Source organism: Hyposmocoma kahamanoa, unplaced genomic scaffold, assembly GCF_003589595.1.
Source record: "Hyposmocoma kahamanoa isolate Upper Pololo Valley unplaced genomic scaffold, ASM358959v1 232, whole genome shotgun sequence".
Classification (NCBI taxonomy): domain Eukaryota; kingdom Metazoa; phylum Arthropoda; class Insecta; order Lepidoptera; family Cosmopterigidae; genus Hyposmocoma; species Hyposmocoma kahamanoa.
Window position 1 is genome coordinate 9,062,831 of NW_020653750.1, and position 14,760 is coordinate 9,077,590.

General features: G+C 36.0%; 1 protein-coding gene across 4 annotated transcripts in view; it reads left to right on the forward strand.

The window, feature by feature from the left end:
* LOC113228446 overlaps nucleotides 1-14,760 on the forward strand; it is a 75,274-nt gene that overhangs the window by 7,818 nt on the left and 52,696 nt on the right. For 3 of the 4 annotated variants that reach the window (XM_026461749.1, XM_026461748.1, XM_026461750.1), the window contains 5 exons: nucleotides 36-131; nucleotides 292-384; nucleotides 513-605; nucleotides 1,138-1,230; nucleotides 11,221-11,318. In XM_026461749.1, the coding sequence (XP_026317534.1) occupies nucleotides 36-131; nucleotides 292-384; nucleotides 513-605; nucleotides 1,138-1,230; nucleotides 11,221-11,318 (473 nt within the window). The remainder of the gene's footprint in view (nucleotides 1-35; nucleotides 132-291; nucleotides 385-512; nucleotides 606-1,137; nucleotides 1,231-11,220; nucleotides 11,319-14,760) is intronic. The other variant, XM_026461751.1, reaches the window with a different exon arrangement.

The window sequence follows — 14,760 nt, forward strand, 5'->3', positions numbered from 1 at the left end:
TGTCATACTATGTATATACCTACGTTTTCTTACAGTGTTCGATAAAACAAGATCCAGTACGACTAACCGCGTTAAAACAGACAACTTTAAATAATAATGTCCTTATTCCTTTTATGTGGACATCAAATTATGTAAGTTCGTTTTTTTACAATGTTCATAAGATGAAATACTGTACGTCTAAGTGTAAGATGAAATACTGTACGTCTAAGTGCGTCAAAAATATGTTTTTTTAAATGACGTACGAACTGCTTTTATATCGGCGTCATATTATGTAAATATGTTTTCTTATAGTGGTCGATAACACGAGATCCTGTACGACTAAGCGCCTTAAAACAGACAATTTCAAATAATATACTAACTCCTTTTACATCGACGTCAAATTATGTAAGTACGTTTTCTTAGTGCGTTCGAAGAGATAAAATTCTATACGTTCAAAAAAATATTTTTCAAATTGTGTACGAGCTTCTTTTATATCGGCATCATATTATGTACATACGTACGTTCTCTTACAGTGGTGGTTAAGACGAGATCCTGTACGACTAAGCGCGTTAAAACAGACAACTTTAAATAATGTACTAACTCCTTTTATGTGGATTTCAAATTATGTAAGTACGTTTTCTTATAATGCTCGATGAGATGAAATCCTGTACGTCTAAGTGCGTCAAAAAAGTATTTTTCAAATACTGTACGGACTTCTCTTATATTGGCGTCATATTATTATTATGTAAATACGTTTCCTTACGGTGGTCGATTACACAAGATCGTGTACGTCTAAGGGTCGTATTCTAGAACTCTACTCAAGGCTTAAGTCAGGATTGCACTGGCAACACAAGCACTGGAAATACGACCCTAATGGCAGGGACTTGAGTATGATTTCGAGTGCTTTAAACCATACTCAAATCATGAATTGAGCATTGAGTAGAGTTCTGGAATACGATCCTAAGAGCGTTAAAACAGAAATTTTCGAATTACGTACTAGCTCCTGTTGCATCGGCGTCAAGCTATGTAAGTGTGTTTTCTTACGGTGTTCCATGAGATAAAATTGTGTACTTTTGAGTGCGTTAAAAAATATTTTTCAAATGATGTACGAGCTGCTCTTATACCGGCGTCATATTATGTAAATACGTTTTCTTGCAGTGGTCAATAAGACAAGATCCTATAAGTCTAAGTGCGTTAAAACAGAAAATTTTGAATTATCTACTGTCTCCTTTTGCATCGGCGTTAATTTATGTAAGTATATTTTTTACAGTATTCGAGGAGTTAAAATCCTGTGCGTCTAAGTAGTTAAAAAAGTATTTTTAAATAATATTCGAGCTCCTCTTATACCGACATTAAATTATGTGAATACGTTTTCCTGCAAAGGAGACAAACTTCTGTAGGTACCTCTAAGTCTCTAAGTACAATAAAACAGAAAATTTCAAATTACGCTTACGCCTAATTATGTATGTACGTTTTTTAGTAGTCGATGAGTCAAAATTCTGTATGTCAAAGTGCGTTAAAAGTATTTTTCAAATAAAATACGATCTTAGTGCGTTAAAAAGATCGTACGATCTTACTTACGTATGTACGATATTTATCGTACGGTAGAGAATTATCGTAAACTATGACATTTTCACGATTTCGAAATAATGTCGCATCCTCAATATCTCCAAATACCAATAAAGTCTCTATTGTAAAAATCGAATTCTCGGTAGCACTAGAGATGCTTAGTCGAAAAATTTTGAAATCTCCGATACACGTTCCGTTTTTAACGAATAACGGATGAACTTACGAGATCAGGAGTGCGTTTATATGCCGTTTTTTTCTACTCTTGCTATGTCAATGTCTGTAATTCTTTTATTATTTTAATAATTTTAAATTTTGTTTTTATATAGGCTTAATTGAATTTAGCATTGAGTGTTCGATATTTGTAGAATCTTAGTACCTCAGAAACAAAATGTGAAAAAAAAAAGGAAAGTACTGCCACCTTACCTATTTCTGCTGCCAAGCAGTGATGTGAACATTACTGCGCTCCGGCTTCGAAGGGTAGGGGTGCTGGTGAAATTACAGGCAAAAACCGAGTGATTTTGAAAACTGGTTTTTCGGTTATTAAGTCTCGGTTAACCGGTTACCCGGTTTTTTAGAAAAACATAAGTTAGTCGTTGAAAGACCAAGTACAAAGACACGACGCAAGCACATAGAAAAATTCGTGAGGTCCGTTGGTTCGTTCCGTGGCTTAGTTGGTATAGCGTCTGGCACGGTATGCAAGAAGACGTCGGTTCGAATCCGACCGGATCGAAGGAATTTTTTCTGAGTGTTCGATCTTTGTATTAATAATTATAACAAACTAGTGGAGTAATTTCACAAAAAATAATTGAATATCAATTCAATAAAAATTTAATTAACATAAGTTAGTGTTTTGTAAATTATTTTTTATAGAATTCACATCAAGAATGGTTGTGCCCGAGGGAGAGAGACGCGAAAACTTGCGTTGGGGTGTGTCTACAGTTTAGCAATAATTGTGCAAAATTTTTGCAAATTTAAAAATTAAAATTTTATTGGTTTTTTAAAATAGTATGGGATTGAGCATGTACCCAAACAAATAAAATTACCAAAGGTACAGGTATGCAATCAATATTGAAGACGATATTTGGTTTTTAAAAATATGTCTAGCTATGGTAATGAAGAATGGATATGGAAATGATGTTTTTTTAGGATAAGATAGTGAAATGTAAGGTTACTGTAATGATATGCATGCATATAAAAAAAAAGAAAATTGTGTATAATATTTTTTTATTATTTCGTCATTCCTATTCATAATGACAAATAGAAAATTTAAACTTAAACCTAAAGACTGAAACTTAAACTTAAAATTGTAAGAAAACTTTAACATAAATCCACCAAATTTTCACCAGGTTCTTTAGGTGCTAATTATTATTAATTGGTTCTCTGGGTTACTGCAATCAGTCTCCATTTTTCTAAGACATAAAATGTAATGTATATATGTGCGTGGGCGTGTTCATGTACATTTGTGTGTACGTGTATGTATAATGTGTAAATTATATTACTAGTAACAATATAACAATTAACATTTTCTTTGCTAATAGTTAGTTTTTAGTAAACAACCTTGTATTATTAACTAAATCAACAAAACAAAATAAATGTTATCTAAAACCCAAAATTATAATAAAAAAAGTGGAAAAAATCGCTTACTTAAAAGTTTTATATTTTTATAAAGTTATACCCATTTAGTACTACTCAAACACTATTTTTAATAATCTATTTCGTTTTCTTTCCATCTTCCCTTTACTCTTACCTTTTCCTTTTATGTTACCCTTATTAGTATCGTCATGGTTTTCGTTTTCTTTTGTTCTGGCTAGTTTAGTCTCTGCTTCTTACTACTGTAATTAAAGAATTTATATCAACTTTTCAAAATTATTGTCTCTTTTTAGTGTTAAACTACCGTCCGATCTTTCTTCTATAAATTTTTCCAGCTATTTGATTTTCAGTTGTTTTTGATACTTGTATACTATTTTTGATATATGTAGAAAGTCTTCAACTTGTTATTCTCTTTTTCCACATCTCGTATAAAAATTTTCAGTAGTTTTATCTTTTTGTATCGTTGATATCTCAGTCGTTTTAATTTTGCTCTTAATTGAAACTCAAATTGATTTTCATACTCGTATTTTCGTCACTTTTTTTGCGATGATGAAGACAAATCAGATGCAAGTCGATCTAATCTTTGCTCTTCTAGTTGATCTTGTTGCTACCTTCTGTGTCCAAAAGTTCAATCTCTTTTTGGTTGACTTTTTTGTTTGTTGATATTTTTTACTATCCTCCATCTCCTCTTTCTTGACTTTCTTTCTCGTCTTTTTGACACCACGTACACAGATTGTACAGAGTGCACGTGGTGTCAATTCATCTCTACTATTCGTTTGCTTTTCTGCCTTACTCTTTAAGTATCGTATTATTTCCGTTTGTTTCTCAATGGCATACAATTCTTCATTTTGTTGGCATGGCATAGCGTTCGCGCTTGGATAATCTTCTTCGCGCCAATGCATCTTGTGTGTTCTGACACCTGCAATGTGTATTTAAGGAAATAGAAAATTGCAGAAAATATTATTATAGTCAACATTCATTACATTACCGAAACTTTTGGTTCATTACCGTAATCCCAAAAAGGTTACGGTAATGGCAGTAATGAAGGTCACGGAAGTGAGAAATGTGAAAGATTTGTAGAATAACTCACTTGTATTTAGCACTTAGGTCTACCATCTAGTCTATTTAATTAACAGAAATAAAAGTTAATCTTTTGATTTTATAAATAATTAGATAATGCGAGTACGTACCAAATTATATGCAATCCTGTAATGAGACTTGAACTGGTTGAAACATTTTCGGCGAGAAAGCCAACGTGAGGTCTATCTCGCAGAATCTCAGCGACACATTAAAGTTCACAGAAATGTTAGCGATGATCGGTGGCAAGACCAAAAGCGTTTGTCGCTCACATGAAAGTTGCAAATTTCACGTTCTGGTAATGAATTATTTACTGTGTCAAAAGTTAAACATCGTGTAAATGTAGGCTTTAATTGTCAAATTTTAAACATAAAATGAAAACATGAAATAAGTTGTTGCAACAGTTACAACATTTAGATATTTATAAGTTAAAATTATTAAAACGACTTAATACTCTAATTTAAATTTTTACTCCATTGGAATAACGTCCATATTTGTATTTGTATATTCACCCGTTGACGTTAAGCCTTCCCTAGCTTGACAGTAGCGCCACCAGGATTCCAGATGTTAAGTCTCATACGAATAATTGTTCTGTCTATTGTCTTTTGAAACTTCTCCCCATCCGATCAGATAGCGGTATGGGACGGGTGTGTCGAAACAGGTTAGCAGATTGAGACGCAATGCGACATTTCTTCGCTTTATATCCCTGACTGGCTTGCTTTAGTTCAGGGAACTCGTCGAGCTGTGCTGATGCTGTTGTCGAAGTCTTGAGCTTAGGTGTGGATATTACATACCATACTCTGTATCCAACAGACCCTAAGCTCGTCCATGTTTTAGCGCTGATTGTAGTTGTACTGAAGTACAAAAATAAAGTATGATCGACTGCGTAAAGCTCGAATGCTCTGAAGCTGAAGAATTTAATTAGACAGTTAAGACATATAAATGAGTGTTATGCAGAGTCAAGTTCTACCATGTGCGCCGTATAGGGCCTAAGTTTGCCTCTTTTCCAGCAACTAGCAAGTCCTATTGGTCCCTGGCCAAAACTTTAATAGTCCTTCTTTACCATCTCTGCTGAGGCCGGACGGCTCGCTGGCCCATACTGCTGAAGAGAAGACGAATCTTTTTGCTTCACCCTTTGCAGAGAATACGTGCTTGCGTCTTGCTAAAAAGAGGTACTCAGAACTCTGCGGAGTTTTAACGTGAATAAAGCTAGCGTGCCAATTGGTATTCCAGCAATAGTCCTACGCAGGACTGAGAACATGAGGCAACTCAGGCACATAGTTACGCAACTATGTGCCTGAGTTGCCTCATGTTCTCAGGTCATGGAAGCGTGGCAAACGTGCAACCTGTGTCAAAAAAAGGAAACAATGCTGACCGCCAGTACGGATTTCGACGAGGGTGATCTTCTTGTGTATGCGTCTCACATATGGAACGAGGCTATGGAATAGGAAGACGAAGTACTTGCAATGTCGTTGAACATTTCTAAAGCTTTTGACAATATCTGGCATGCAAACCTTAAGCAAGCTTCAGTCTTATGGGCTTCTCAATGACATTTGCATTTCATTTGTTCGATTCGATCGGGCTACATTACATTGGGCGATAGAGTTCCGGAATGCATCAGGGTTCCGTACTGTCCGCAACTCTCTGTCTGCCGCATATTAATTATATGTTAGTTCCAGGTACCTTCAGGTATACTGATTACAGCACAGTTGTAGATAGGTACTCGATCAATGCAAGGGTCAGTGGAAAAGAAATCCAGTCTTGTCGAGAGTCTACGATTACTCGTTTGAATTTGACACTTGGCTGTGTCTGATTGGGGTGGTGCCAAATTTCCAAAATGGAACGCTCTAAAACACAGGCGTGTCTATTTTCCACAAAACGGAGTCCCTTTGACCTGACTCCGACTGTTTGTGATACATCTATACCGATAGACGACCATCGCCAGCTACTTGGAATGAACCTGTTGTCCAGTATGAATTTCGGCAGATGCATAGAATCCATAGCCAAAAATGCTACCAGGAACCTTGACATTCTTTCCAAGGTGAGGTGTTACTTTACACCGGGACAGTTGCTTCAAAAAAGCTCTACCAAGCACACATCCTGTCATGTATAGAGTACTGTTGCCACCTATGGGATAGTTCTGCTGAATATCAACTAGCCGTCTTGATTCAGTTGAAAAGCCTGCCAAGAGCATAGGTGACTCGGATTTGTTGCTATACTGCTCGTGTACCTCGCTCACCCCTCGCTATCCCAAAAGTTACCCGTCTCCGTCTCGAGAACGCTATCGCTGTCCTGTAGTTAGGTACCAAAGTTCCTGGCATTTAATTAACGTTTATTTACCATTATTAACTAGGATGCAATGATATTATGAGTTCCAAACTTACGTTTTAATAGTTTAAAGACAAAATCGAAAATCCCGAAAAAGACGGTTTTTCCCTAGCTGTAAACCGGGTTCCAAAATGGACGGTTGAAAGGGTTGTAACCCTAACTAGCCGTGAACAGGTTCACGGCAATGAAATGGGAAACTTCTGGTCCACAAAATTTATTAAAGAAGTAAAGTTTAAAGAAAAGCTGTAACAATATAAAGGTAAATGTAATCAAACAGGTATAACAGTATAAAACACTCCCTACACTTTATTATTAAGGCACTTACCCCTAAATGGGCCGAGAAACTGAATTACAGAAATAGATACATGAAGGCTGTAGACTTATAAATTGTTACACATGATTAGCTTATTAACAGCTCCGACTGTTGTGGCGGTCGAGCTGGGAGTGACCGTGGTACGAAAACAAAATGAGAAAGTGAAGGAAGATGGAACATTTAAAATTTAAATACATATAAAATTAAAAAAATGATAAAATACAAGCGGAGAGAGGCGATACAAAGAGGTGAAATGACGGTGTAAGGAGGTCACACCGTCACACGGTTAATCGGTTTTTTCGGTTAACCGGGTAACCGGTTTGCATGCTCTAATCTCGGGGTGTCGGGCGCAGTGGCAGTGCCCCTCAGTTCTTTGTGATTTAAAGTTGTAACTATTAGGGACAGGCGTGTCGTTTACCACCAGGCGCATGACTAGTTCGTCCCATCATTTAGTTGTAAAAAAGGAAAACCAGGGAGTCTACTGTTCTCCATCCGACATCCCTCTGAAACAATTTTTGTCAAACTTCTACTATTACCTTTGGTGTGGTTGTCTATAGAAAATAATCTCCCGGACTTGGGCTTCAATGTTCTCACTTAACGATTTATAAAAATGAAATAATGAGTGAGTGATTCATTTTGAAGAATCCAACGCTAATTAAATATTCAAATTCAAATTCCTTGTTCATCATGTTGTATATATTTTGTAGTTATTAAAATGTTGTAACGTACCAAACATGAACCTTGGAAGGGCGCTGTAATGTTAAAAATTGAATTCATTTATTTATATGCAAAAAATAAATAAAATTGGTCCATATTAAATTAAAAATTAAATTGAATTACAAAACAATTAAATAAACAATACATTTAGGCAAATTAAACATATTAAATAAATTATAAAATTAAAATTAAATTTAACTAGGCATATTATTATGATATTTGATTTAAATACAACTCCAAAAATAAACATGAAATAAAATTGAAAGAAAAAAGAGATAAAATAAAAAATAAATCCATTTAAGTAAAATAATGGCTTGTGCTAGGAGACCCCGGTCTTCCATGTTAGGGTTCTATGTGACCAGGTAAGTTACGACTAGTTAAGTTACAGGATATATATAATTAATTAAATTAAAATTACAAAGAGAATTGTGACATTCTAATTAATTATTTAGATATTGCTGAAGTGAATAACAACACTTTCGAATAAGGTACATTTTTAACATTCTTTTAAATTTAATGTTATTTCCTTCAGCTTTAATATTATTGGGTACCGTGTTACAAATTTTCACTAACATCCTTAGCACGGTTCAGGCCACTTCGAAACATTTCAATTTTAGATGTGGGCTTGGCAAGCCGCGTCTGTGGTCTTAAGTTTTGTGGGCGGGAGGGGTATGGAATGGGGGTGCTTTCTAACAAAATCGCAAGCCGCATTGATGGGAAGGAAGAGTTAATGTTTATACTCAGAGAAGGTTTTGAAGGGTAAGGGTGAAATTACAGGCACATGAGACTTTATTGTCTTGATTATTTAAGCTTTAAGTGGCACCGTAAGTGTTATGGACAGGTATGTAGCTTACAATCAGGCGCACGACTTGTTCGTCCCGTCACTTGGTGTTATAAAAAAAAACAAAAATTTCAGAGGCCATTGTCACTACGCTCGTCACTCTGGCACATAAAGTTTTTAAAAAAACTTTTTTTAATGGTAAAACAAGATCGCATTTGACCTCCGTCGCACCTGATGGAAAGTGATGATTTGGTCGACGATGGAGCATGCACATCTTAATAATATCTATTCAATGTCGCCTGGAAAACGCCCAAGCTCTAGCGTTCAGTTAATAAGTCTGCAGGCAAGGCATTCCACTTCAAAGCCATTTGCCATATAAATGTGAAAGCCTAACGCTTGATAGACGTTTTATAATTAACACTTTCATACTGTCTTTTAGTGACGACAAAAGTGATATGAGTAAAAAATCCCTCCATGGGCCTTAGTAGATGGGCCTTTTATGTAATCAATTCGTAAAAGGCCCATGTACTAAGGTCCACACTCGCAGTGTCGTTACATTCGGTACGCTTTACATAAGTTATTTTGCTGTAGCGTCAGACGGGCCCCGCCCGCCGTCAGCCTTATAAGCCCTGCCAACGAATAAAAATTCTCTGCATTCATCCTTTCTATCAAAAGGGATGAAACTAGACTCAGTTTCTATTAGCTCTCGCTTGAGCGCGGACAACTTTTCGTGCTTGTAATAAATTATGTTGTATGACGTGATTTGTAGACGCTGACAAATTTCGCTTACTAAATTCAGAAAAAATTCTAACTAACTTTGTATAACGATTTTTTCCAAGATTTGTAATATTTCATTAGCCTTCTGTCAGACTTGAATGAAGGTTTGTTATCATGATACCAAGTGACGGGACGAACAAGTCATGCGCCTGGTGGTAAGCGACACGCCTGTCCATAACTTTAATTTAAAACTGGGCTTCCCAAATTTCCTACCATTTGGAACGTATATGCTGAGTCGCACCCACACTTTATGAATGCCAGATAGGTTTCATTAAACCTTTTTTTAGTACGTTGATTTTCGCTCGATACTGTTTTTTTTCAGAATCATACGTTTTTTGAAGTTTTAAGAATATTCATCACAATAATATATTATTTAAGATAGTAATATAAAATTTAATACAACATAAAGAAAATAAGGTATATTAATGCCATTGACCTTTATGCATAATCAGAGGACATCTTTGTCCTTAATTATGCCCCAGTCTTTGCTCACCTTGTCGTGGTGCCCCCAGTAGCTGCAGCCAATCCAGCCTGTAGTGAAGCTAAAAAGCAAACGGAGGGCCCTTTCGTGTGTCCCTCTGATCAGCAGAGGGCACAGCGGAGAGGCCAGGCGGATGATCAACATAAGTGTTTGCCCAAAAGATGGGACAGGTATGCTCTTTAAGCAGAAGGCAATGCCTTTAGCTTTGGCAGTGCTTGCTACGAAAATGTTACTTGGTCTCAAACTAGGGAATTTGTTGTACTATGAGTAGTAGAGTAACAGAATTCACTCTAAGACATTACCCAAAAGACACAGATCAGAATCAAGTTGGAAAAAAATATGTAATAAACGCATTAAAGTTCACATTCCTGCAACACAGCAGAAATAGGTAGGGTGAGACGAACTCTTCCAGTTTAGTAGCAGTAGAGCTCCTTGTGAAAGAGTTCATTTAGAGAAGTATTGCCAACTTAGCTATTTCTGCCGCCCAGCAGTAATGTCAGCATTACTGTGTTCCGTAAGTAAGGGTAAGGGTGCTGGTGATATCGGTTAACGGAAATTGGGTGAAATCTATTAAACCTGATTCATCCCCTAACTTGTCACCCTTAGAGTGGAATATTTTCTGTAAATTTGTGTGTACGTCAACGCTTTATTGCACAACAAGACCAATTATAACTTTTTAATAAAGAAATAAAACGTTGGTGTACAAAGGCGAGTTTATCCTGTAAAGGATTTTTTGATATATTATAAAATTTTTTGCATGAGAGTTCACCCTTTCCAGCAAAAAAAAAACACTGAAATCGGATCACAAATGTCAGAGTAATACGGTTGAATTGAGTATCTCCTCTTTTTTTAAATCAGTTAAAATGTTCAAATTCATTTGAACGACGCATATATGAGGTTTCCTCATTGACCCACAGGTCAATGGGTTTCCTAAGCATTTTCTCTACAGTGGTATCATTTCTCTGTGAATATTGAAAAGTGTTAGTAACATCTTTTTTTTTTAAATCACGCACCCTGTGTCGCGGGTGCCATGGACACACACATAGACAACCACAAATTACACCCAAACTCACGAGAGAAATAAATGCAGGTCATACAAATATTTCTCCCGGCAGTTATCTATAATAGTATCTATAATATTATTCGTTTTTCATCTAAGCCGTCAACCCCGGGCACCTTGTACGCTGTGTATGTGTTCGATCACTAAAATTTTCCACATGACTACGCAAACAATCAACTTGAATCTTCGGTATTTACTAATCGTGTATAGTTGTATATCTTCGAAAAAATGCGATTGTCTTCAAAGTATTTAGTTTGAAAGCCAATGTCGAATTTTATCTGTTGGATTGATTGTTAGTTGTGAACTGGTAGTGTTAAATCACGTTTTCCAAAGAAATAAAAATATAGCTTTAGTACTTATACCTTTGATTGGTAATTTTTGTAGTACAGCTTTTATAAAATCTGGACTTTTGAGTTTCGCGGTTCTACATTTCGCTTTACGTCGAACCCTAGTGGTTTAAAATGGAACTAGATACGTTGTGTATTATACATTATACGGTAAATATATAATAATAAATACATTTTTGTAACTTATTGCATTTTTTTCAGAGTTGGGATGGCAAGGCCTCCCACGAGGGGGTGACTGAAAAGCAGCTACCTGCACAGGCACCGCAAGATGCCGTTTGGCAGCCTGTTGCTGGCACTAGGTAAGAGAATAAAAGACATTTTATTTACGTTGTGTCAACAAAATTAAGTCAATTTAAACCTAAGTTTATGTACAGTTGGTTTCTCTAATTACACAGCAAATATCCATCGAGTAACTAAAAAAAAAACACATCAGTGATACATCACTTATAAATAACAACTCTCGTTTGTACTAAAATATAGACAGCGCCAACAACTGACCTGTGTGTACGTCTCCGTATATTCCAAAAATATGCTGTATTGTAATAAGGATAATATCTGTGACAAAGCCGTGCTGTTCCATTGAATGAATGAATGTATGAATGATAATTTATTACTCTCACAATTATGTACAATTATATATATTTTAAATTTTCCATTATAGCAAAGCTCAAGTTAACTGGTCGATTTGAAGTGCAACAATTGACGAGACCCGTCAATTGTTTCGAACTCGGCCTAGCCAATCGGAGCGCAGTTGTCACAGTAATTATATGGCACAATAGTTTTCAAACAAATTAAATGACATTTCGCATTTCGTCTCTATTTTTGGTTATATACTCGATGCAAATATCCAACGCGTCATAGTGACGTTTAAATTCGTATCCATAACGCATCTAGCTCCGTATGCCGTTTTCATGCTGTTAGTAAGAGACTATAAATTTAACGACAACAGTATTTTATTACTTACGTAATAACATAATAATATGTGACAAATAATAGATGAAATGAAACAACGATCAACGCTACGATTTTGTATTACAGCGTTTGAAACACCTTTAGATATATGTATGCGTTTACAAGAGTTATTAAGGATATACCGGATACACATAAGGAATGTTAAATTATTTCGGATGCTACATTGTTCTACGTCAGGGGTGCTTTGCTAACATTCCATACGTACACGGGTAACCGATTCCGGCTCCCCGAGTTGCTCCAGAGAACGTGTCACAAGGTCTGAGACCGAGCGAACATAGCAAAAATATCCAAGTTTTATTATATATACTGCGATCTCTGTCTATTCCGACGTGAAAAGTGACGAAATATGTGTGTGTAATTAGTTCTGTGCCTTTACCACGAGTTTATTGTAACAGTTGTCGCTAGCCACCGCGTAAATTACTTCACTATTTTAAATGGCAAATTATACAGCGCCCCTATCGGTCACAAGATGAAACAACATTTTGTATACATATAAACATTTTACGCTCTCGCTAGCGATAACTGCACTGTAATCTCATGATAGAGGCACTGAATACTATTTTCAACATAGTTCTACTTAAGCCTAAACTATTCTATTCTGTTCCATTTTTTAGTATTGACCTTCCAACGTACGTACGTAGGTACTTAATAAGCATACTAAAATAATTTTATTCGAAATGTTGCTCAAGATTTGTTTGATTTTTGCTATTAAGGATTTCGCTTCTCATGGTTTTTCGGTGACGAGAGTTCTTTGACATACATTGTTACGCAAACGCATGTTATATCTGAACTGTAAAAAATCTTTATCTTGTCGCGTTATCCTGGCAGGGTTTAAAGGAATGTTGAAAATTTGCAGTTTGTTCATTTATGTTTGATAGTTTGTACGAATATTGCTACGCTTGCATTCCCTCGGTTGCAACGGAAATTGCTGACAATGTACGGTACACCAATCTAACCATTTCGCACATATTTTGAATGGTATTTGCGCCCATTTCGATCGCCATCGTACTACTCCATCTAAATCAAAGTATCTGATCTAGGTACTCGATACCGATGTACTTAGTTTAGTTTTTGTTTTTTCTAAATGAATGGTTTGTGAGACTAATTGTCTCAATTTTGCCGTGTCCATTTCATGCTAACATCAATTCAAACAGCATGGAGGGAGTTTAAATAGAAATTTTATTCAGTGACTCGGAGGGCTAGAACAAAGGAGACAGCACAAATTAGACAACACAAACTGTTAGTAACATGTATGCATATATAAATACAAATATAGTGTTGCGGACATCAGCCCGTTACACCAAGTGGTAGTGCTAATACACTGCACGTTATTTACAATTTAATTTTTTTGTTATTTATAATATTAAGTGACGGGACAAACAAGTCGTGTGCCTGATGGTAAACTACACGCCTGTCCATAACAGTTGCAGTGCCGCTCTGAGCTATAAATCGCAAAGATTTGAGGAGCACTGCCGCTGCACCCGTCACCCTGATTTATAATTATATGATTCATATGTACAAATTTACAGAGAATATGATGCATTGTTGGGTCAGAGCGTGTGTATGTAGTTTACTATTTAAAATTTAGACAATTTTTTTTCCACCCTCCAAGATTTAGAACAATTGTCGCAAGAATGACTTCTTTGTTTTTAGCAGGATGTCATATTTGTAAAAAAAAGTTAATCGACATATGTATTTTATGCATTTATATATAACATACATATTGTTTCTAATTTATTGACTTTATAATTATACTTAATTATAAAGTAGCTTGTTTTTAAAATTGTTAATGTTTATAAACATATTAAATGTACTATTTGCGAGATCATTTCATAGATTCTAATAAAAAATATCGTGGTTCAAAAATACTTTTTCTCGTTCGTGTAAACTTAATCCGATTAAAAAATATCTGACTTCATAATTCAATTGGTAAAACTGGGTACAAAATAAAGGTCCCACGAATTTCTCTTTATTAACCATTCTCGGCATTTGCTTTCATCGTCCGCCGGGTGTTTTCAAATCCCATAAAGCCGGGTACTCATTAGCGAGCTGTAACTGTAACGTGACAGATACAGTAACGAGATTCTATTGCGTACGCTTTAAACAGTCTTCAATCAGACGGCTCACTGCGAACCGCACACGTTCCGCTCGCAGCAAGCTCGCGAACCACGTACACACTATGATTTTTGGTAACATAACATGCAACGGTTACGGTTACAACTCGCTAGTGAGTACCCGGCTTAATTTGGTTGGTCAATTCAGTTAACTTGCACAGTGTCTCATGTCAACCGAGTGGTAATTTAGAGATGACGGGTCGGGACGTCATATTTTGACTCAGAAAGGGATTTAGATTATGGGCTTTGAATGAAACGTTCGGGTCGGATTTTCATGAATTTTGTGAAATGACCCGCTTATTTAATTTTTAAAAAATTAGAACCGTGTTCAGGGATTCTTAGTTAATAATAATAATAAAATAGTTTATTTTTCTCCCAACAAGTGCAAGATGTAGGTAATACAATTTATGTGAAAGGTTGGGAGACAGGAGCGCAAACTAGGTTATAGCTGTGCTATGAGTTACCTGGCCTCCCACCATCTGAATTAAAAAAGACATGTATAAAAGTAGTAAAAATACAAACTAAATTTACATGGTTACGTAAGCATGTGTAAGCGATTGCGTCCGTGTGTCTGTGTCTCTCTCTCTCTCTCTCTCTCTCTCTCTCTCTGTGTGTGTGTGTGTGTGTGTGTGTGTGTGTGTGTGTGTGTGTGTGT